Here is a 23,706-nt window from a genome sequence, read left to right on the forward strand (position 1 = left end):
CCTTCTTGGCAGCTTCTTCCAAGTCCCGCTCTTCAGCATAGAGCAGAGGAGAAACCATTAGTGACTGCAAGCAGAACTGCTGGCCGGGATTGCTCCAAAAAATCCCCCCAAATTCTCAGCAAGCTCCCGTGCCATGCCTGGCTCACGTGTGCCAGCATCACGGACCACCGGTCACTAGCCAGATACTGAACCACAGCAGCTGCATTTGTGCCCAAGCTTTCAGACCGATGCCGGCCTTGCAGCCCCAGTTCTTATTTGAAGGAACCAGGAGCCCAGTCCTGGCTTTATGGAGGCAGGAGGACTAACAAAAACATTTTGCATCAGCACTGCTGGTGACCCCAGTACGTATGAGTAAGGCTGAGGGCTTGAGGAAGAGGATGGGAAAGGTATAGAGATGCAAAGTCTCACCTTCCTGCTCCTTTGCGGCTGCCTTCCTGGCTTTCCAAGAGTCGCTGTTCTGGTACAGGTCCACAAAGTAGATATGAGGCCGATTTTGAATGGCTTTCAGGAGGCAGAGGAGAGCAGACACGGTGTTGTGTGCAAAGGGTGTCTCCAGCCCATCAAACACCACTCCCTGGAAGCAGTCGCTCAACTGGGAATGAAGGCAAAAAGGCCAAGTGAGCCGTGGCACGCGTTGGGCACCCAGGTCACCCACGCACCAAGGGACACCAGCCATCACCACCCCCAGCACGTTGGCTCCAGTCTTCCCCCACACTCTGCCAACTTATGGCATCCATGAGGATCCCTGCGTGCAGCCCTGGACCCCTCCAAGAGCAGATGCAGGTCTCCTCCTTTCCGAATCGTACCTCGCTGCCCATCCCTGCAAAGCAGGACCTATCAGTTGCCACCTACCTGCAGCCTCTCAGAGAGGATGGCCACCAGCACGTCCTCGGGCAGCACGCAGCTCAGAAAGCCCACCTCTCCCACTGTGCTGGTGCTCAGCCACCGCTGCGGAGGAACGCAGGGAGTGGGAGACGTGAGCAGAGAACTGGAGAGGCCCTGCAATGTTGAACATAACAAGAAAAATTAGTCTCTTGGGAAACACCCAAACCGTTCCTTGGAGCTGGAGCTTCTCACCAGCAGATTAGAATCATAGGATGGTCTGGGTTGGAAGGGATCCCAAGGATCACAGAGCTCCAACCCCCTGCCACAGGCAGGGACAACAACCTCCAGGCCTGGAGCTACACAAGGTTGCCCAGGGCCCCATCCAACCTGGCCTTGAACACCCCCAGGGATGGGGCACCCAGCCCCTCTCTGGGCAGCCCCTTCCAGCCCCTCACCACTCTCTCTGGAAAGAACTTCCCCCAATATCTCATCTAACCCTTCCCTCCTCCAGCTTCACTCCATCCCCCTTGTCCTGCCAGTGGCTGCCCTTTTAAAAAGTTGATTCCCCTCCTGTTTCTCTGCTCCCTTCAGGGGCAGGAAGGCTGCAATGAGGTCCCCCCGCAGCCTTCTCTTCTCCAGGCTGAACAAGCCCAGCTCCCTCAGCCTCTCTCCTTAGGGGAGGTGCTCTAACCCTCTGATCACCTTCATGGCCTCCTCTGAACCCTCTCCAACAGTCCCACATCTTCCTTGTACTGGGGAAAGAAAATTGCTGGCCAGCAGCTCCAAGGGACAACCACCTAGGGAGGGCCCATTCCTTGGCTAGCAGCCCCCCAAGCCTGCAAGCCCCCCTGCACAGCACCCCACAGCCACATCAGCCAGCACTGCGCTCCAGGGGTTTCGTTCCCATCCCGGGCCATGCCCACTGGCTCTCTGCACTCTGCACCCTCACACCAGCCTCAGGATGACACGGAGCCTCCGCTCTTCTCTCCTCTCCTCAGAGGGAACGGAAAGGGCCGAGGCATTAACCACTCTGATCGTGCTTTACCTGGCAGCCTGAAGGATCCCTTCCACGTGGTTTCTGGCCGTGGGATGTGCGGCTGTCCGACCTCCTCTTGCCTACCGTGATGTTCTGACGGCTCTGGGAGCTGATGGAGGGCAGGCTGGCTTTGTCCCTGAAGCTGGACTGGCTCATATTCAGGCTGCGTTTGGGATCAGGGCTGAACTGCTGGCTGGGGGACACATCCATGTGTGGCCCTGCGGAGGGGACAGACAGCTTCCTTATGGATCAAGCCAAGGATTTCACCTCCAGGACCACCATTTCCATAACTTGCACCCATCCTGCTGTCTCATGCCCTGGCTGCAGGCGCCCATCCCTGCTTGAGCTAAGCCCTCGGTGTGGGATAACTCCAGGCCCCTCTTCCCTCCCCCAGCTCCTGACCAGATGCAGAATTTCCTCAGACTTTTGGGGCACCAACTGCCCAATAAAGTTCCCTAAACCTCTCCAACCTCACGTGGAGAACGACACAACAGGCACAAGCCATGTGACCTGACATCATGCGTAGGAAAAGCTCTGGAGAGAAGAGCTCGTCTGCAGCATCCCTCTCATCTGAAACTCCCCCGGGGGGTTGTTCTTCCCTTCCTCTCATATTTGTGAAGCCACGCTCAGAAGTCAAGTTGGCCAGAGCTTAATGAGCTGCTTCAGAGGGCTTTTTCCTCGTTAGAGCAGTGGTTCTGCCTGATGGCCGTGAGAGGCAAGCTGGATTCGGTTTGAGGAGATCTAAAAAGCCCTCTGAGAAAGAGACGGGTGTGCTCCACCGAGGGACGTGTGCTGAGACGCCTGGGGGCAGTAGAACGCCCCTGCCCCAGCCCTTAAAACGGCCATTTTTATACTTTTAAATAGCCAGAGATGCTTTAGGAAATAGTTTTGCATTTCTACATGTGGCATCCGCGGCCCCTAAGAGACCTCAGAGCCACCAAACCTCTCCAGAGGAAGAGGTGGATGGTCATCACAGCCGGTTTCTGAAGCTGCTCTGGGTTCAGCGTTTCTCCTTACCGGCCTCCTCCATCTCCCTCTGCTCGCTGGCAGCCCTGATGCACAGCTCCCGGGCCCGGAGCGCTGCCCAGCTGCTCCTCTCTGAGATGGCTTCTCTCACCACTGCATCGATGGACAAGCAGGCGGCACCGTAATATTTGGACAAGGCGACCGCCGCCGATGTCTTTCCTTGAGAGAGAGCAAGAGGAAGTGAGCGTCACCAAGCTGCCCTGTGAAGTTTTTCAGGGACAGGGTCTGGAAAGCCCCCAGGCAGGATCTCAAAGCCTCATGGGCAGTCTGAAAGCAAGTGTCCCTTTTGGGGAAACCATGAGTGAGGCAGCTTGGTTAGAAGGGTTGTTCTCCAGTCTCTTGGGGTGGCCCCAACCCTGGGCCAAGCACATTAATTTGAGCCCTGTGCCCCCACTCAGATCGTTTCCCAGCCTGCGTTGGTCAGTGTTGTCTCAGGCAACATCTGGGCACGGTTCGGGGTTGAATATGGGCTAGGGTCTGCTCCCACAAGGCAGCATGGACACGAGGTAACACGCTCCCAACGTGTGTCCACACAAGATGAGCCGCACCACTTGCGCCAGCCAGGCAAAGACCTGGGACCGTTCCATGTGCCAGCAGAGCTCTGACCCACCTTGCTTCACTTCAACTGGTCAACCAAGCTCTGCTGGGATGTGTCTCTCCCGCTTCCCCCATCCTTGCGGCCAGCAGCTCACATACCTGTCAGGGGTGCCCCGTGGACGATGATGACGATCCCTCTGCGGTTTTGGGCCGCGCGCCCTTCTGGGGAGGTATCGATGCCAAGGTGACGGGCAATGGCCCTAGAGACAGGGCTGTCATCCAGCTCTCCCATGGGGTCCTTGCTGGCAGGGGTGCCGTGCTGATGCTCTGCTGGGCAGAACCAGGTACCAAAGTCAGCTGCCTCCATACTTGGGATCCTGATCATCCTCCCCACCCCTCGGCATCCTGACAGAGGACACTCTGCCAAAACTGAGGTCTTCAACACAAACTGCCAACATGATTCTATGACAGCAAGTGTGCTAAACAGCATCATCCTGATCCCAGCAGCTCCTGGGAGAAGAGGTGGGGAAAGAAAACCTCCCTGGACTCTCCCTTGGCCCTGCCCCTGGTTCTACTGGCTGAAGAACCCACCCCTGTCCTACCCGCTATGGTAGAGGAACACAAGGGGACAGAATCACAAGGTTGGAAAAGACCTTTGAGATCATCCAGTCCTACCGTACCCATCCTCTACTAACCTGTACCCCTGAGCACCTCATCTACCCATCTGTTAAACACACCCAGGGGCAGTGACTCCCCCTCCTTGGGCAGCCTGTGCCAGTGCCCGACAGCCCTTTGGGGAAGGATCTTTCCCTAATGTCTGATCTGACCCTGCCCTGGTGCAGCTCAAGCCAATTCCCCCTTATCCCGTCACCCATCACTTGTGTCAAGAGAACAACCCCCACCTCTCTGCACCCTCCTGTCAGGTCAGTGTAGGTGGTGATAAGGTCTCCCCTCAGCCTCCTCTTCTCCAGGCGGAACACCCCCGCCTCCCTCAGACGCTCCTCAGAAGGTTTGCTCTCCAGCCCCTTCCCCAGCCCCATTGCCCTTCTCTGCACTCACTCCAGGACCTCCATGTCCTTCTTGGAGTGAGGGGCCCAAAGCTGAACCCAGCACTCGAGGTGCGGCCTCACCAACGCTGAGCACAGGGGAACAATCCCTGCCCTGGACCTGCTGGCCACACTGGGTCTGACACAAGCCAGGATGCTGCTGGCCTTCTCGGCCACTCTGGCACGCTGCCGGCTCACGTGCAGTCGGCACTCACCCAGCACCCCCAGGGCCTTCTCTGCCAGCAGCTCTCCAGCCACTGCTTCCCCTGGCAGGAGCTCGCTTTGGCTGCACTCGGGACTGGTGGAGGATGTGTGTTACAAGCCACAGACTTTCAGCCTTGCAGTTCCTCCACCAAACTGGAGAACAAGCAGTTGCTACAACCATGGGCTTTCCATGGAGAAGGCAGTGGGGATGGAGAGCTGAGGGTAGGTGGGCAGGACTCCCTGCTGCATCCACACTTGGGCCAACCCAAACCCTCACCGTTGTCCTGGCTTGCTTGTTCCTCACTCTTGGATTTTTCAGGCTCATCCTGCAGCCGTCTCTGGTCCTCATAGTACTCCAGCACCTCTGGAGGCAGCTTCTCACCGGGGGCACGCGGTGGCAGCAATAAGGTGTTGCGGCAATCGTAGTCTTTCAGCATCCGCAGGACCTGTGGGCGCCGGGAAAAGAAACCATACACAGGAGGTGTTTCTTGACCTCCATCACACCGAGAGCCAACCTATCTTCTCCCTCATTCCTTCCTCCCAACACCACACCAAGCCCCTCCGCAGCCCTCCAGCAGAGCTGGCTAAATCCAAAATGCCACCAGGCTTTGTCCTGGACACTGCTTCCATCTCCCCTGCACAAACCTGGGAATGCTGGAGCACTGCCAAACTATGTGAACGTGCCCATGGGGACCAGAGCTTCCCTCTCACCTGCTCCTCCATAAGGTACTGCTGGTCAAACTCCAATGAGTAAAACTCGATGGGGAAGTCACATGGGTTCTTCACCACCACCATCTCCCCCACTCCAGGACTGAATGGCAGCAATGGTCCCATCTCCAGTACTGGGGGGCTGAATTCCAGCCGTGGCTCCAGCCCACGCCCTGACACCTGCAGCTGGAGGTGCTGGGTGCTCTGGCAGATGTTAATCTTCAGCTCGCTTCTGTAGGACTTCTGAAAACAGAGAGGTGCAGAAAGGTTCTCCACAAAGTCCCAGGGGACAGAGCCTCAGAGTCATCCCTTGCCCCAAGGTCTGGGATGTCACTAGTACCGCTGGGGGAACGGGAAGTGGCTATTGATGTGCAGCAGGGGCTTGGGGCCCTGGCACGCTGGCTCCAAGGAACCGGGATGGTTCCTGGCGTTGGGTGGAACCGGGTATCCCATGGATTTAAATGGACTGATGGGGGTTTCAGCAGCGCTTGTAAAGGTCCCTATGGGTGGGCTCAGGGACTGCTTCTCCTCCTCCTTCAGGGTTACACTGCCCGGGCAGTCCTGGCACTGCCACCGCAGGCAAACATCCGCTCTGTATCGCTCCATCAGAGGGGCGAGGAGCTCCCGACCGCTCGCAACCAGGGGTGTCATCTCCACTCGGCCTTTGGCCAGCAACTGGACTGGAAGCCAGAGCTCTCGTGTCCATAAGCCACCAGTTTCCAAGTCAAAGTGGCCACGTTCAAACCGCCTTTGGGAACGCTCCACCATTGAAGCGGATTCCCAGTTTGCCTGGAATGTGCCGGCACCGCAGGGACCACGGGCGGCGAACCATGACAGGTGACAGCCCCGCTAAGCCCGGGAAGGGGCCTGGGCTGGGGCTGCTTGCTGGTACCGGTGATTCAGTGACATGGAATAATGCTGAGGGGATGGATATAGGTATAGTTTAACAGACAATTAATTAATAAAATGTAAATATAAGGAGAGTTTGCATGTTTTTGAGGACAGATTTGTTTGGGATTCCAGTAGAATGTGGCTGTAGCTGTGGGAGCTGGTTCATGAGAGCAGCTACAAAATTTACCCCAACAGTGGAACAGCCTTGAAGATAAAGAAGTGAAGGTGGGGGAGTCATTAATAATGAGACCAATGACTATATAAGAGCTAGAGTAGATCTTGTTTTCAGCTAAAGGGTTCCTAACTTGTTTGGGCAGGGATGGGGTTTTGAGGCTATGGAGAAAACTGCAAAAAGCATGGGCTGAGAGGAAGACATCCAGCCTTCATCCCTGACGCCCACCAGAAGGCCCCCTGAGTGTCACTGAGCATGGTCTATCTGGGAGGGATTAATGTAAAGTACTTCCTGGAGGTAATTTGCATACCCCTGCCTTTTCTTAGAAACTCTAATGAATATGTATGTGTTAATCTGTATCAGTAGGAGAGATGTGGCTTTAACCAGCGCACACATCCGGAGCAGCGATGCCTGGTGTGCCCAGCGCTGCGATAAATGGTGTCTGCTTCATCAGCACCAAGGCTGGGGAGTTCTGATCCCGGCTTTTCATGGCTTCACCAGCAGTGGGATTAGCTGAGATCAGCCCTTGCAGGGTTCATCCCCCACGAGCGCACTGGGGTTCTCCCCATGCCTGCAAACAGGCCCCCGTGGAGAGGGAATGAGGGGAGACGGGTGGGTTTTGCCCACCCATACACTGAGAAGGAGCCACACCGCAATGCCCTGATGCTCTCCATGCACGGTCCCCTGTAGGGATGTCAAAGCACCTCTCCAAGGAGGGGACTGGGGGGGGGGGGGGAAACTGAGGCACGGTGGGTATGGGGCTTGCAGAAAGCTCCATATGGAGGCAGACCTCATCTCCCCCTCCCCACACTGGCCTCCCATTGCCACATGGCCTTGCATCTGGGCGTGACGCCCACCCATCTCACCTCTTCCGTGGGTGTAAACCTGACTCGCATGTTGTAGCGCTGTCCAGGAGTCAGGGTCCCAGCCGAGGGCAGCACCTCGAAGACACAGCGCTGCTTCTTCCTCTGCCGAAGCAGCTTTTGTTTAACGTATAGTGGCAAATACTTGTCCACCTGGGCACAGGAAGGAACCTTGTGAGGTCTCTTTGGTCTGTGAGGACAGACCCTCAAATTCCCACAGTGCTCTGAAACACCGTCACGGCGCCAAGAGCACCCACATCCAGACCAGATGTGGCCACTACAGCCTAGAACTGGAGGGAAAACTTGTGGGCAGGGCAGGCAGACGGGTAGGCACCGCCCTTGGAGGAGGACGAATGGGTGAAGGTGGCAGAGAAGCGAAGCATCAGCTGCTCAACAAGTCCAGGTGAACCAGCCTTGCTCCATACCCTCCAATCTCCCTCCCACGAGCTGTCCCCATGCGGTGAGGCACCCACAGTGGCAGAAAAGGCACGAGAGGCACAGAAAACCCAACCGAGAAGTTACGTGTCACGCATCGTCCCTGCCTCACCTTCACAACGGGCTCATTCACAGTGATGGACCATTTACAGGGGACCTGGAGTTGGTTGTGGAGCTGGATGGTTTCCTCCTGACACTGTCCACATTGGACAGCAGCAAACTCCAGTCTGTCCCTGGAGATGCAGAGGGATGGCACAGCCACACTGGCACAGAGGCGGATGGGAAATGTGGGGCCTTCTTCTGCCTAGTGAGGGACAGAGCATCCAGCTGAAGGTCCAGGCAACATCTGCTGCTGCCCCCAACCTGACAGCTGCCTCAAAAGGCCGTGCTGGCACAGGGAGGTGAGGAAGGATACAGTACCTTGATGGGCAGGACAACATTCACTTCTCCCACCGGCAGGTTGGCACTCTGTGGGTCAAAGCGCACTTCAAACGTCTCTGTCTCGCAGAAGGGCAGGTTGTTCACGCGGCCCAGGTCCACACTAAAACCTTGAATGGGTGAAAATAAAGCAGCTGAGATACGCCAGCAACGTGAACAAGTACGTTCAGACCGTATGGGTGTCCACAGGACTGTCAGGCAGAAGGACCCTTTGTGTCTCCAGAGAAGACTGCCACTCCTTCTCTCTTGTCACCGCTCAAACAGAAAGGAATTTCACAGCCTGAATTCAAGACCCGCAGGGTAAAACAGAAACCCATCAGCTGAGGAGCACCAGCAATTCCTTCACCAGGCTCCCAGGAAGGACGCGCAGACCTCTCCAAAGAAGTTCCAGGGAAGATTCCCCTGTGCTGTGGTGCTGCTTGGAAGACAATTTAGAGGAGACACCTGACCACCCTTCAGACGCAGCAAGTCACCATCTGATGGTCCTCAAGGACCTGTTTTGAAAGCCTGTTTTGACCGCACAGGCTGTTGTCTCAATAGAGGCTAAAGCAGCACTGTGTCATTACAAACTCTAAACAAAGCGCTTCCAAACCACCAAGGGTCTTGTCTGCTCCCAACACAAGCTCATGGAGCACACAAAGACACTCAGGAGATGCTCCTGGTAGCCAAGAGCAGAAGATGCTGAGAGGTCACCATGGTGATCAGCCCACAGAGCCCCCGCAATGAAGCGTCAGGACAGCCCAGGTGGCTGGACACTGCGGGCCAGGAGAGTTCTGGCTGCAGAGCACCGAGCAGGGGGGGAAGGAAGAGAAAACGATGCAAAAGAGCACTCAAAACCCTTCCCCGTGGCCCCAGCATATCTGTCAGAGACAGGTCCTTCAAGCCCACAGGAAGTCCCTCCAGCATGGGTTACCAGTGCCACACAGAGCCCGTCCGTCAGCGCAGAAGGACACGGGGAGCTGCCCGGGGTTGGTGATCTTCACGACGTGTGTGTGGATGTCACCAAGAATGACGTGGCCGAAGTCCAGGACGTACTCGGGCAGCTCCACTCTGGAAGGAGAAGCAAGGAGAGTCCTTAAGGTGGAGGAGGATGCAAACAAAGTGGGTGCTTCTGTAGTCACTGCTGGAGAAACTCCAGCCCATGAAGCCCAAGGTCTTATCTTCTGCTAAGAAGACTTCGGTATGTCACAGGGCACCCAGGTCCAAGGTTTTATCAGCTACTAACAGGTTCTTAGAATAAAATGAGTTTAAAACAGACACTGGGCACAACTCCTCTGCTGTGAAAAGCCACTGGAAAAAAGTCCTCAGGCTGCTCACTGGTAGCACGTCCAAACTGTCCGGATCAACCCCCTTCTCAAGTCCCCAGCTATTCCCAGAAACAAGGAGCTCCCAGGAGCAGGGGCGCACCACTGTGCACTACCATCAGGGCACAGGGGCCCTACTAACTTGAGAAGCCTCCGACGAGCATGCTGGTCAAAGGCAGCGTCCTCCGGGGAACCGGAGGAGAGAGTTTGCTGCTGCTCCAGGGCGTGCTGCTCTATCAGAATGTTCTCCATCTCCATCTGCAGACGAACGTCCAGCTGAGGAAAACAAAGACAGTGGCTGGTTAGCAAAGGGAAGTTAATCCCACCCTGCTCTTGGTAAGAAGCAGGAACAAGTCCTTCACTCTGAGGGTGGTGAGACCCTGGCACAGGTTGCCCACAGAAGTGGTGGAGGCTCCATCCCTGAAGACATGCAAGGATGAAGCTCTGAGCAACCTGATCTACTTAAAGGTGTCCCTACTCGCTGCAGGGGGTAGATGGCCTTTGGATGTCCCTGCCAACCCAACAGAGTCTATGACGAGGTCCTTCTGCCCAGCTGCTCAGTCTGCCAGGACCATTTCTGAAGGGAGATGAACTCCAGCACCTTTGCCTGCTCAGCCACCTTTATACAAGCTGATCTGACCAAACAAGTCAAGGATCTTCCAGAGCTCCAAGTATCTGCCTGCCCCCAGCTGCTGCCAGCGCAGCTCAGACAAAAGCTCTCTCCATGAGGGAACCAGGTCAGCGCTGAGAGCTCTTGGAGACACATCTCAGTCACTTGAGCCCAGTCTTCAGGACCTCCCCCTCGGGCACTCAGGAAGCTCAGGCACCCACGGGAAGGACCACTACCAGTGGAGCCCCATGTTTGTGGCCAGCCCAGGGGAGCCAGCTGAAGCGTGCAAGGGGGACAAGTGACACAGGGAGAGGGTGGCCCCTGCCAAACAGGGCAGCAGCCAGTCTCACCACAATGCCAGAGTCGTCCATGGGTGGCTCTGTGGCTGTGGTCTCCCCGACAACCACCGCGTCGTCTCTCTGGATGTCTCGTCCTAGCCTTGCTTTTGCCTCTTTGAGGATCTGCTCGTAGTTTTTGTTTCCTGAAGGAAGAAAACAGTCACAAATAGAAGCATGGGCACAGTGGCATCCCCATTAAAGCTGGGAAGCTCCACACCCCCAGCATTGGCCCTTCCCACAAACACATTCCTCCAGCAACTCATGGAAAGAGGATGCTGCTTTTCTTCTATGTTCTCTCCCACCCATCTTCCTCCACACATGGGAGCATCTCACCCCCCCCCACCCCTGCCCAAATCCCTGCCAGCCCACGTTACAGCTTTCCCAACACTGCTTTCTAGCTGTCCTCTTTATCCAGGCCACCAACAGATGACACTGGCCAGGATGGCTCTCTGGAGCAAAGCCCATGTGCTTCTTGAAAGCAACCAGAAGAACAACAGCCCTGAAACCTCCAGCCTTGGTGGAGGTGGGTGTGAGCTGCCCTATGAGCATGACGACACAGGGGGGCAGAAAAAGACCCCCACGGGACCTCCCCGAGGAGCAGTCAGACAGTGCTCACCCTTGATTCTCCTAGGAAGGTCCAAATAAATCCTGGGAAAAGTCCCCTCTCCTTTCAAGGTGATCTCTTCTGGCTCCAGGTGACCCACTTGGATCTGGAAGGTCCTGCAGAAGACTCCAGGCACTCCCGGCAGGTGATAGACAGTGAGCACTTGCTCTCTGCCAGGTCCAATGTAACCCTGGAGGTGTGGAAGAAGAGGAGGGGAATTCAACTAGAGGGCTTGGCGGAGGGGTGGCTCAGACCACCGTTACACTGAGATGAGAAGGCACGTTGCAGGTTCTCACACAACACATCGCCTTCCAGCTTCCCTGCACCCAAAAGCTCAAGTCTCCTACACCGGGCTGTGGTTTGTCCTCCTGCCAACACTGCCCACCCTCTGCCAGACCCAAGCAGCAAAGAAAAGCCCTTCTGCCAGCTGCTGTGGAGGAGGAGCGGCGTGCCCAAACTCTCAGCAGGGCCAGCAGCTCCTGTCATGGCACTGCAGTGGCTCCCAGGCTGGTGTCCAAGAGCCTGACCTCTTACTCATGAGCCCAACCAACAGCTCCTGCCTGGGTGGTTACACCAAGGGTGCATGGCACTATCTAGACTCACAGTGACCTGCAAACTTACACCCCTGGAAAAGCAGAGGCAGAGGCTCGGATGAGGTCCAGGGATGAAGGGGTTCCCCACAAATCCCCTCCTCAATGGGCTCCTAGAGAAGAGCTGTCTGAGCCTGGAGTTGGGCTCATGCCAACCAGGTTGAGAGCCAATACAAACAGGTGGCAACACTGCTCAGGGGACAGGGCACAGCCACAGCTCTTCTCAGCTCACTGGGCTGGACCTTCAGCTCCTTGCTCCCCCCCACGCCGCAGGGAGAAGCTGCTGAGCAGGACACATCCTGCCTCTTGGTCCCCGGAGCCCTGGACTCCAGCTCCCAACATGGCCTCTGCAAAAGCAACTCCTGCCAAGCTGCTGGCACAGCAGCAACTGCCCAGGGCCAAGCAGAGCCGCGTCCTCTGGAGCAGTGTCACCCCTCGCAGGAGACCAGCACGAGGACATGTGAGAGCCATTTGGCCTCCTCTTCCCATTCCCAGGAGGGACATGGATAGGAATGCTGCTTCAGCTGAGGGATCCAGGCAGAACTGGGACAGGGGATGCTATGAGCTGGAGGAGCGAGGGGCCGGCGCGAGTTCCGACACAGGAGCTGCGTGCCCAAGAGAGGGACTATTTATGTCCTTAGTGCTGACAGGAGGCAGGCAGAGACCTGGAGGAAGTCCCGTCCCACCACCCAACCCTGAGGGGAAGGAGACGCTCAGGAGACCTTGCACCATCCCGCTCCAGTGCCGGTACCAGCACAACTTCACCCGGTACAATTAGGACTCTGCTTGCCCAACGTTTTGTTCCTCCCCTATAACCCCCTCCTGGGCAGCCTGATGTGGAGCCAGCGTCAACCCCTCGTGCTACTCACAGTGCTGGGCAGGACCAGGGGCACGCCAGGCTGAGGACTGTCCGCGGTGGCCGTGCTGGGGCTCAGCACCACGTAGGTGAATCCCATCTTCCCGCTGTTCCGCAGGGTGACCTCTGATTTATTGACTTCGGTAAACAGCTGGAGAGAAGACAGAGGGGCGGGAAACTGAGGACACACATCTGGATGTTGGCGATCTGCTCCTGCTGACACTGGGATGAGAGCCGATGGACACAATGCAGGAGAGAGGCAGAGGAAGAGGAGGGACGGGCACCTGACTCTCCCAGGCCAACCTGAGGAACCCACGCAGATATTTATGGCAGCGCGCAGAGGTGCAGGAACCACCTCAAAAAGGTCAGTAATAAACTGGGGGATGCCCCACTGCTGGAAACATCTGGTCAGGGTGAATGAGACTCTGAGCAACCTGACCTAGTCGAAGATGGCCCTGCTCAGTGAAGGTGGACAAGATGACCTCTAAGGTCCCTTCCAGCCCATGGTAACATTGTTCCTGGTTCCTTTTGTTGCTCCATGGAGAGCACTGAAAGAGACCGTCTCCTTGGACCCCAGGATCTGGGAGCGGATCTGCAGATGGATGTCTCAGGGCACATCTCCCTGGAGATCACCGCCTGCCCTGGGAGCCAGAGTTCATTGAAGAGGAGGGATTCCCAGCTTCAGGAAGGGGAATGGAGATGACCATTAAAACCAGCTTGGACACAGGACCTGGCACCCCAAAGCTGCACCTCCAAACCAGTGAGAGTCCTGGACCTCAGTGGGCAGCCACCTGCCAGGGATGGTCTCAAGGATTCCTGCCAAGAGAAACGCGTGGTACCTGCAGCCCGCAGTCCATCTCCGTGCTGTCCAGGAGGTAGTGGATGAGCGAGGCCTCCCCACGCAGCGCAACCTCGTAGGTCGGGCCTCCCTCCACGCGGCACAGCGCCGTGACACGGGCAATGATGTTTGCATGGCCAAAGAAGGTGACCCTGACCCGCTCGCTCTCGCCCGGCTGCAGCACGCCGTACAGCGGCAGGATGTGGAAAACCTGGAGGAAGGGGAAGAGACACTGAGACATCAGGTGTGGAAATGGGTGCAGGAGAGGAGAGAGCCACAGCTTGGAGCAAAGGACAGACATGGCTGGAGGGCCTCTTCCTCAAACCCAGTCTCATCCTGCAGCCACCCCGCTTGCCAGTGGAAGGACCATGGGAAAAATCTTCTCCCATACTCAGTAATGAATGCGTTAATTAATACTCCACGTTAGAGTAATTTGGGAGGTCTCTTGGCAGCCAGAAGCTCTCTCTGCTGCAGAACCGGCCTCTCACTGCCTCCAGAGGAACACCAGCACACGTCCTTAGGGCCACCAGTGTGACCACGGAAGCGAGACAGGTTCCCACTCACCTCGTCCACCTCAATGGTGGGGAGCTCCAGACTGACAAATGACATCAGCTGCCTGATGGTCGCAGAGCTCTGAGTCTCCACAGTGCTGTTTGCCTCCGCAGCACCCACTGCCTCCGCAGCACCCTCTGGCTCCGCAGCACCCTCTGGTAGAGGCTGGAAAACAAGTGCCATGGGCTGCAGTAAGCAGCAGGTGGGGCTGAGCCAGACCACTCCGCTCGTGGCTCTACCACCTCATGAAACCAGGAAGCAGCTGAGATGGGACCTGGGTGCAAGCCAAGTACAGGTATGTCCCTGCCAATGCTTGAGCATGGGTCCAAGCCCACCCGCAGATGAGACACGGGCTCCAACTGTACATCCTACATGCCAGTTTGCAGGAGGAAGCTGGGTACACCAGGTGCTCGGGGCCGGCAGAGACCCCCAAGGGTTCCATTGTGCAGCCTGGTGCCAGCCTGGGCCTGTTCGCTGCTGCCCGAGGAACATGCCAGAAGCCTGATGCCTGGGACAGGGCAGGTTCTCTGTGACAAACCAGGAGTACAGCTGCAAGCAAAACTCCACCAACAGGAAAATAAGGACTTGGGAAGCCCTCGGCGCAACTCTCCTGTTCTGGGTGGTGCTTAGTTTCATCTCCTGCACTCATCAGCTGAGGAGCTCAGCTGGGACACTCTTCTCCACAGGCACCTTCCTGAAGAAGGCAGCCAAGATGGTTTCCTGTCTTCCAGCAGTGAGGAGCTGGTGTTTAACCTCAGAGGTGCCACTGTCCAAAAGGAACCTTGGCCCTGGGCTTCTGACCCCCTGTTTATAGATGAGGGCTTTGTGGTTGCTCTGGAAGTTCAAGAGGTGAAGACATGCTTTGTGCTACGGCCTTGGCCTCAGCAGAATCTACTAAAAAGATTTATGGGGCATCTCCCCAGGAGATAAGGTACTGGGGAGGGCAGAGTCTTCTCATCTTTCGATGCTTTTTGTGGTCTCTACGTTTCCAAACCCAGCAAAGCTTCACCAAGCACGTGTTCCCAAAGATGCTGACAGCACTTTCCTAGGCCTGTGGTGTCCCACAGAGGTTACATGTGCATGCGTGCTGAGGGTGGTGAGGCCTTGGCACAGGGTGCCCAAGGGGCTGTGGAAGCCCCATCCCTGGCAGGGTTCAAGGCCAGGTTGGAAGGGGCTTTGGGCAGTCTGGGCTACCAAGGGTGTCCCAGCCCATGACAGGGGGTGGGATTTGATCTTTACAGACCCTTCCAACCCAAAGCCTTCTGGGATTCCAACTTCTCCCTCCCCACAGGCCCGCGTCCAGCCGCTGGCCCTGCTGCCAAGCCCGCTCTCCAGGCAGCAGAAGGAAGGCTGGCATGAGCACGGGCCTTCTGCAGTAAGCTGGGGGAGGCAACGCTGGTGAGAGGTGTAGAAAAACACCTACCTCTGTTTCCAGGGTGTCATTTGCATCTGGTGACTGTGGGACAGAATCCCCCACCGCTGACAGGGCTTCAAATAGTTCCTCCACACTCCCATCCCCGAGGATGCTCTCTGAAGGCACTGGGCACTCCAGCTGAGCTCCCTCCTCCTTTGGTGGTTTGGCTTTTGTGAAATATTTTGGTGTTGGAGGAGTTAACCTGGAAAACAACAAAGCTTTGATCGTGGAGCTGCAGTGGGAAGGAGGGAAGGCAGCAGGAGCAGCTCCTCAGCAGGATGCAGCCCTGCGGTGGGAGCTCAGCAGCTCCATAAGCAGGACAGAGCAGGTCAGTGCTTGGGGAGGATGCTGGTATAGCGGCGGTGCCGGCAGCCGGGTGCAAGGAGCAGCAGAAGGGGACAGGGATGAACACCTCACCGGGGTGGGGAGCATGGCAGCAGAGGGAGACACACACGAACCCTGCAGCAAGCACAGACCGCGGCGCAAAGGGACAGAGCCAGGCAGCCATGGGCTGTACAGACCCAGCAGCACCCTCCCAAAAGCACCTGCCACCCCAGACCGTGCCTTCCCCACCTGCAGAGCCACGGCGAGAAGTTCTGTGGCTCAGCCAGACACTGATGCAGAACATCTCCCCAAGAGTGACCCACAGCCGCGGGTCGGCATGAGCAAGCAGCGATGCTGGCAGCTTTCTCTACGTGTAACAAGGCAGGATGGAGCCAGAGCTGGAATGGAGCTGGGGCTGGGATGGGTTGGAGCCTCCAGCCTGCTGTGCCTCAACTGGACAGAGCCCAGCACCGCACGGGGCACCCAGGTACCTCAGCTGCCTTCGGGCAGCCTGACTTCTTCTGGGTGAGAAGGGAGGTGCCTGTGCCAATGGGGCACACGCACCGGAAGCGCCTGGAAACTCTCCAGCCACACACCGGTCTGGCCACCATTCTGTCCATCTCACCGTCACCAGCCCTGACGGTTGATTCCCTCCATGTCAGACCCAGTTAGTTTCATCTGATAATTTACAATACCAACAGTGCTTAACGTGGACCAGAAAAATAGATCTGACATGCTGCCCTTCTGCCGGGCTCTTAATGAGCAATGTGAGGTGTTAATAGCTTGGAGACCGTCTTCATTTCCAGCTCTGCCACAAGGATCACATGGTGTCTCCTGAGGGACCCTGAGAGAGCACATTACCGCTTAATTAACATGCGGAGCAGAAAAGGGAGCTGTCCTAATGGCCGCAGCGCTAAAGAGCCAGCAAAGGGGCAATGCCAAACCCTTTGGAGCAGAGGATCCTGCCAGAAGGACACTCAGGACCCTCAAGGCAGCAGAGCTGGGTGACTCGGCATCTGCTGGAAGAACCAGCACCTGCGGGCTTGCGTCCAGCAAAGCCAATTGTTCTAGGACTCGGAAGAGCTGCCCCTCAATGGGTAACTTCGCTCCGTTTCCCGGGGCGGTATGGAAAAACCATTGGCTGCTGGAATTCAAAGTGCCCGGAGTCAACTTCTGACCTATGCAAGAGAGGCCACAGCGGGAAGAACCGCTCGAAAACGCCTTTAGAGATGCGCTACAGCACAACTGAGAGATTGCTCTTGGGCTTGGAAAGCACAGGCCAGCACTGGGTGGCCCTGGTGCCCAGGGACGTTGGGACAAGTCCTCCTACTGACACCTACGGCTGCACCCAAAGCCACAGCAGAACCCGCCAGAACACACAACGAGCGCCGGAACACACACAACAGCCGCTGTGTGAATGCCATGGCCAGCAGAACACGAGAACTCAGTTCAAGGTGGCGTTTGCCTCGAGCCATGGAAATCCCCACCTCAAGCTGTGGAGAAGCCCCACTCCCTGGGCACCTTCCCTGCCTGAAGTTGGGAGGTGCTTTTTCCACAAGGGAAAGTGAAAGGGATTTGTCAGATGCTACACAAACCATCTCAGGCTTTGCAAAGGACAAACGGGACAGCGGACGAAGAGCTTCAAGGAGAAGTGCACGTACCTCAGGTGGCTTGTGGAGTCGTCCACCAGGAACAGCCACTGGTACTGGACGGGCAGCGGGCTGCAGTTGGTCATCCGGATGTGGCGCTCATGTTCAGTGTCATTCAAGACACAGCCAAAGTCCAAGGTTGTGGTCTGGAAACGGAGATTCGGGAAGAAGACTTCTCCCCGAACGGTGACTTGCTCTTCATGAGGGTGTTCAAGAAACTGTATCTTCAGAGTTCTCTCTGCTTCCCAGCTATTCCAACCCTCTTCATAAGCAGGGTTAAACCCAATGGATAGATTAAGTTCCTTCCCAATCCCCAGCTTCACGGGCTGCAAGAAGATGAAGAGTATTAACCACCGGTATGATGAAGTCCCAAGGTCTGGTGGCACAAAACACCTCAGTGTTCAAAGTGCAACCCCAACGTGGGCTTCTTGCTTCAGCCTTTGTTTTCTTTACAACATGCCCCCGACCATGCAGCACAACTTTCTTCTCTGAGACTCTCAGGCTCACCCCCTTGTGCTCTGCACCCATAATGCAAGAGGGAAATAAATCCTGGCGTGCCCTGACTCTAGAGGAACCCCTTTGTCTTCACACTCAACATGAGCCCTAGGGCACTGTGCCCTCAGCCTGGAGAGGGCTGATCACCTGCATGGCAGCGGTAGCCGTGCTTCCAACACGTCTCTAGCAGAGCCCATGTTTGACACCTCCCACCACCAGCAGCGCAGATGACAAGCGCCTTGGCCTTCCCAAGGGCAGAGCTGCCCTCAAAGAGAGCAAGCAGCTCTTCAGGTCACCCAAGGAGGGCTTCCAAGAGACACCTTCACCACACGGTTGGCCCACACCTAGTTGCCTGCTCCTAGTTGTCTTAGAGCCAGGAGGTATTTCCCCAATTGAGCTGGTCTTTTCTCTCCTTTTCAAACCTGATGCTGTTCAGGCCAACTGACTGCCAATTCAAAGGAATAACCACCTCTCCCAGAGGGCTTCCCAACGGAAACGCACCCCCACCCCCCTTCCTCTTCAAACCCCACTAGCGGGAAGGTCTGGGGCTGCTCACCTGGTCTGGCAGGGGCTGCTGGGACGCACTGCAGACCCAGAAGGGTTGCTCTACCGTCAGGACGATGCTGAGCGGCAGGGAGGAGGTGTTTTTTAAAGAGAGAGGCTTGTATTGAAGGCTCAGGACATCACTGGGTTGCTAAAGACAAGGGGAAAAAACAGGGAGGGGGGTGAGTCACCGCCCTCCGGTGAAGTTAAGCAGTCCCACCTCTAAAAACACGGTCGCTTTGCTCACAGGGTGCCTCATGGGGGGGTTTGGAGGGGTGAGGAGGGCGTTTGGCATCGCTCGGCCACAGCACCCTGCTCTCCCGCCCCAGTCCCAACACAGGAGGATGGCTGTGTGAGGCCCATGCTGTTCTTGTGGGTCCCACACACCTGGCCATGGGCTCAGCAGCTCTATTTTGCCTCCAGCTCAAGAAAGGCAAAATAGAGCTGGAGAGATGGTCCCCAACCCCACAGGGGAGAAATAATGATCTCAGTGTTGATGGCAATAGCTTGGTCCTGCTCAAACCAATGGCAAAGCCCTGAGGACTTGGAGAAGATGTTTAACTTCCTTCCCTGAAGGCCATCACACCCCTCCGTGGGCTTTCAGTCCTCAGCCATGCTACTAAACACCAGGACCCAACCCAGAGACCTACCTTCTCCACCCGGAAAGACATTGCTCTGGGCGACACTTGCAGGATGGGAGCAATGAACTCGCACGTGACATCCACTTGCATTATCTGTGTCTTCCCAAACTGGTTCCCCACGATGGCATGACACACCAGCCGCTCCTTCACTACCTGTGGGCAAGAGTCACACGTCACCCACCAAGTGCCAGCAGGGAGCCCAGAAAACACAATGGAATTTGCAAGCCGTGGACACAGAAGGAATTTGATAGCCTGGATAAACCCATGCCATGGGATCTTGGCCATCAACCCTCCACAACTATTACACTGGGGTGAGCTGTTATGGGAATACTGATACAAGTGGAACTGTCAATTCTAATGACCCCTGGGAGCAGCTTCCCCCATGGAGAACATCACTCCCACCATTCCGGCTGCTCGTTTTTCTCCTCCAGGACTGGGCTCTAAGCAAGCCCTCTGCCCATGTTTGTCTGCAGAGGGAAAATAACGCTGCTCCCAGACGCTCCCCTCCCTTCCCAGGACATTGGTTTTACTCCCTGCTTCCCCCAGAGAAATTACCTCGCCGTTTCTCAATCCACTCCCTGCCTCTGCTCCTAGGCTAAGCCTAACTTATTTTCTCTGCCCTTCCTCCCCTGTAACCCACCGTTTGCCCCTGTTCCTTCAGCCCCTATTTTGCTATGGGCAACTTGGCTTGATGGTAGCTATAGAAACACCCCAAAAAAACCCCTTGGGAACTGATGGTGGCCAGCAAGGAGCGCAACTGGTGCTGACATGGTCACTCGGGGCGTTGAGATATTTTCTTGAAAGCACTTGTTCATCTTCTCAGGGAGAAGTCAAGGGGCTGCAGGAGAAGCCCCAGTGGAGGTGATGCGATGGGGAGCTCAGCACCCGTGGGGGACTTCACCTGAGGAGTGCTGGAGGAGCCCTCCAGAGTCATCTCCATCGTCTGGCCTGGCATCAGCTCCATTGTCAGGGGTTGAAGCTTAAACACGGGACTGGCAGGCCTGGTGTTCTTGGAGGAACCTTTGCCCTTGGTTTGGATGGCAGGGAGACGACCACGACGGGGAAATGGGGGGAAACCTTCCGTTCTCCAATAGAGCCGATGGATGCGTCGTCCTGCGTTTGTTATCTTGAAGTGGTAACAACAGGGATCCAGGCTAGAAGAGAAGCAGAGATGGAAAATGGCTCAGGAACTGCCTCTTCCCAGCACCCACCTGGCTTCAGTGCCCCGCTGGCCTTATCTGACCACCCACCCAGCAACAAATCCACCTCCAAAACCACTGACCCAGCTCAAAGTTACACCAAGAGCCAGACCCTGGTTGCCCCTAAGTTTATCAGCATCCAGCAGCCGGTCTGTTTGCGCAGAGCAAGGAAAAGCTTCACCAAGGACATCAGCATCTCAGTTATTCCCCCTCGTCTCTCCCATCCCTTCAGGAGCACCCGACTCCTCATCCCCAATGTATCATCCTTGGGCTGAACACTGAAGCTGGTTTTGTATTGTGGGAAGCCAGATGTGCTGAGAGAACGTGGGATCAAGTGATGTTTCCCCGACACGAGCACAGCAGCAAGACCAGATGGAGCGGCTGAAGGACCAGAGCAACAACAAGAGATGAAGAACTCCAGCTCGATAGAAAGCCAGATTAATATTCCATGGAGATTGAGTCCTTCACATCAAGGAATGCTGACTGCAGGCCAGGCTGCAGGAATTATTTTACCCCCTATAAATCTGAGCATGGCCAGGAAACAAGAAGCTCCTGCAACAGTTGGTGTCTGTCCAAGGGATGGAGGATGAGCTTGCAAGCCACGTCTGCTGCATGCAGCGAAAGGCAAGCGCAGCAGCGACAGCAGAGAACAAACCAGCCCTGGCCACAGGCTGCTCAACAACAATGGGCCCGAGCTGGGCAGGAAACGGTTTATGCTGCCGACAGCAGCGGGGGAAAGCTTGGAGCAGAACCTGCAGCTCTGGGAAAGCCCAACTCATCTGCCATGCTCCCTGGTCCCACCTCAGCTCACCCAGTTGCAGCCCAGCAGCTCCACAACCCGCAGGCCAGGAGGCGAAGGGGGGCAGAGGACACGAAACTTGGTAGCCTTGTCCTCTGCCTTGCGTAGCTGAGTTGTGGCCGCATGGAGCACAGGACATGCTGGACAAGTGTCCCTACTGACGTGGATGGCTTGTGGGTTCATATTTGCACTCCTAAAATCTATTCTAAATGCTTAAGGTAGGATTAACCTGCTGGCTCTAACCAAAGGTTAGGGTATGGGAGAACTGGGAACCCTCTTTGGCCAGGGAAAGGAACAGGCACCTGGAGAAGGTGATTCCTTCTCCGAGGAATGCTCCAAGAGGTCTCAAACACTTTGAAAAACCTTATTTCCCTCCCCTGTTTGCAAGAACCTGCCAGGTTCAGACACACACGGTAGGATCAAACCAATCCCCTTCTCTGAGCTAAGCTCTTGCCATTAACCCTCTCCCTTTATCCCACCCAACCTCAGGAGACTTCTCTGCTCCCTTTCAGGGCCGGTCCTGCAGCCATCATGGCTGCTCCGTGCTGTGGCAGCTGGCAGAAGAGACAGCAAGGAAAACAGGCAGGAGAAGGGAGGAAAGAGTATCCACATCTGATAGAGAGCAGCCTGGCAGGGGAGAGGAGAGAGACAGCAAGCTCAGAGATGATACAGGGGAAAGACAAATTCTGCTGCTCCTCCCGGACTCCCTGGGGCAGAAGGGAAACCAAACAGCACTGGTAATTTAGTCAAGGAGTTGCTAACAAGCTACTGCTAAGGTTCTCTGCCGCTGCCAGACGATACTCCACAGCCAGTGAAGAAGACAGCAATGCTACTGCAAAAAGTACTGTGTACTGTGTTTCTACTTGTAACGTCACATTTCCCAGCTGGAGGCTTCTGGAACCTGCTGTTTTCTTCCAAATCTTTACTCCATAAAGCAAGGAAATGCATGGATTCTAACCCAGGGCAAGTCGGGAACGATTTCCCAACTGGTGTCTGGCTCAGTGGCTTTCTGAGGGAATCTAACAACCTGAAAAACGCCCAGAAAACATTTCTAAAGGAGTTCCTGGGGCTTCAGTGGCACCGAGACAGGACTTGGAGTGCTGGAGGAGAACCAGCCCCAAGGATTTCAGCAGAACTCCTCCTTGCTGGGCCCACGGCAGAGCCCGGAGCAGAGAGATAACTTACCTGAAGTGGGGGCCCAAGTTGAGCTCTGGAGCAAGCGGTTTGTCCGTGATGATGGTAGTGCCAATGCCAAAAGCCTGGATGAGGACGTTGTAGCTGTGGCTGTTCTCTATGGACACGGTCACCTCGTCCTTGAATTGTTCGATGTCATCCAAGTTTGCTATGACAGCCACAGCCATGTCGGTCTCGGGAGGGATCACTCCTTTACTGGGCTCAATCCTGCAGCGCGAGCGTTTGCCAGCCTGTAAGACACGGCAGACGCTAAGTGAGCACGGACACCACGGACCCTGCTCTCTGCTGGGGTGCAGGAGAAAGGACTAAAGACATGAGGGTAAATACATAAAGGCTTCGTTTCCCTAAATCCAAGCGTCTGGAAACAGCAACTACGCTGGAGCTTGTATTGCACCCTCCTTTAACAGATCCACTTCCTTAACCCTGCTTTGCCCAGCCCAAGGGATGCTCATCCTCGGGAAAAGCTTTATTCCCCCCCAGCCTCCCCCTGGGAGAGCACACCAAGGCAAGCTGCATCTCTCCTGGCTTCCCCACCGACGGGTTTGCACAAAGGCTCGAGGCCAGGACTGCTCAAACCCCACTGCAGCAGCTATGTAGCCGGGGGATCTGGCCTAGAGCCTGAAGGATAAACTCTGCCAAACAGGTTGAGTAAAATCCTGGTGCCCAAAGTCTTCTTTCCCCAAGAGTTGGGCAGTGCTTCCCAACAGCCCCCCCAGGACTGAAGCACTCCATTCCCACTGATCATCAGCCGCAGTGAAGTGTCCTGGCGCTCTCTGCTTTGGGAAATCCAGCTCTGAATGTTTACAGAGAGGCAGTGAAGAAACAAGCAGGAAGAAACCTGCCAGCTGTGCCCCGTGGGCATGGCCCCAGCTTCCTCTCTCTTCCTCTCTTTTCCTCTCGTTTTTCCCAGATTGCCCTTTACAGATGGGGCGATCAGGGTGCTAGACCCCCCAGTCCTCCTAAAACCACATTCAGAGGGAGCAAGCTGGCAGCAGAGCAATGGTCTCCATCACCAGGAGGAGCTTGAAACAAACACAGAGAGAGTAGGGAGATGGTCAGGAAACCCGTGCTCCTTTCAGGAGAAAAAGGCTACGGGCTTCTCTTCATCTCAGAGCTCCAAATACACAGCTCAGAGCAAAACACCTCCCACAATGTAAAGCCAGAACTTGTGAAAAGGACCTAGGATCAATTTCTGCTCAACCATCCAGGAAAACTCCCTGCCTTAGTGAGCGGTCCCCCAGTGCTGGGCTCCTCTTGCTGCGCTGCGGTGGAATACCTTGCTGCTCTCTCAGATAGCGACATGGAAACATCACGTACAAAAATCAAGTCCCAGGCTGCTATGGAGCCATCATTTCTGTTGGGAAATATCCCCACAGATACTTACCACCTCTGCCCGGAAGGATGCAGGGATAAGACTCTGGTTGGAAAGGTAGAGAGTGCGGGAAGCGTCTGCCAGAACGTGGATATTGCCAAAATCAATCTTGCTGGGATACACGTGGACAACTGGTCCCTCTCCAATGGCCTTCAAGCTGATGGTCTGCTCCAGGTAGGGAAGATTAAAAAAAACAAAGACAA

The 23,706-nt window shown here is 55.9% G+C and overlaps 2 protein-coding genes and 1 long non-coding RNA gene across 3 annotated transcripts in view; 1 reads left to right on the forward strand and 2 right to left on the reverse strand.

Moving 5' to 3' along the window:
• The window catches only part of LOC311196741 (protein NDRG4-like), a gene marked incomplete at both ends in the record, with an annotated part of 721,213 nt that overhangs the window by 471,603 nt on the left and 225,904 nt on the right, over positions 1 to 23,706 (forward strand).
• The window catches only part of LOC311196464 (hydrocephalus-inducing protein homolog), a gene marked incomplete at its 5' end in the record, with an annotated part of 68,878 nt that overhangs the window by 21,014 nt on the left and 24,158 nt on the right, over positions 1 to 23,706 (reverse strand). The window contains 23 exons of the mRNA XM_084270034.1: positions 1,946 to 2,079; positions 2,879 to 3,046; positions 3,584 to 3,829; positions 4,952 to 5,120; positions 5,386 to 5,625; positions 7,312 to 7,461; positions 7,856 to 8,047; positions 8,164 to 8,291; positions 9,095 to 9,231; positions 9,628 to 9,761; positions 10,446 to 10,576; positions 11,050 to 11,227; positions 12,497 to 12,634; positions 13,323 to 13,532; positions 13,886 to 14,038; positions 15,297 to 15,329; positions 16,647 to 16,789; positions 17,238 to 17,586; positions 18,312 to 18,449; positions 18,949 to 19,092; positions 19,841 to 20,093; positions 22,123 to 22,361; positions 23,516 to 23,668. Of these exons, the coding sequence (XP_084126160.1) occupies positions 1,946 to 2,079; positions 2,879 to 3,046; positions 3,584 to 3,829; positions 4,952 to 5,120; positions 5,386 to 5,625; positions 7,312 to 7,461; positions 7,856 to 8,047; positions 8,164 to 8,291; positions 9,095 to 9,231; positions 9,628 to 9,761; positions 10,446 to 10,576; positions 11,050 to 11,227; positions 12,497 to 12,634; positions 13,323 to 13,532; positions 13,886 to 14,038; positions 15,297 to 15,329; positions 16,647 to 16,789; positions 17,238 to 17,586; positions 18,312 to 18,449; positions 18,949 to 19,092; positions 19,841 to 20,093; positions 22,123 to 22,361; positions 23,516 to 23,668 (3,960 nt within the window). The remainder of the gene's footprint in view (positions 1 to 1,945; positions 2,080 to 2,878; positions 3,047 to 3,583; positions 3,830 to 4,951; positions 5,121 to 5,385; positions 5,626 to 7,311; positions 7,462 to 7,855; positions 8,048 to 8,163; positions 8,292 to 9,094; positions 9,232 to 9,627; positions 9,762 to 10,445; positions 10,577 to 11,049; positions 11,228 to 12,496; positions 12,635 to 13,322; positions 13,533 to 13,885; positions 14,039 to 15,296; positions 15,330 to 16,646; positions 16,790 to 17,237; positions 17,587 to 18,311; positions 18,450 to 18,948; positions 19,093 to 19,840; positions 20,094 to 22,122; positions 22,362 to 23,515; positions 23,669 to 23,706) is intronic.
• Positions 512 to 1,931, reverse strand: LOC311196529. The gene is made up of 3 exons (XR_014617583.1): positions 1,871 to 1,931; positions 853 to 999; positions 512 to 592 (listed from the first exon to the last, which is right to left on the reverse strand). It is a non-coding gene; the product is annotated as an uncharacterized lncRNA (long non-coding RNA).

This window comes from Gallinula chloropus (assembly GCF_964237585.1).
Source record: "Gallinula chloropus genome assembly, chromosome: 13".
Classification (NCBI taxonomy): Eukaryota; Metazoa; Chordata; class Aves; order Gruiformes; family Rallidae; genus Gallinula; species Gallinula chloropus.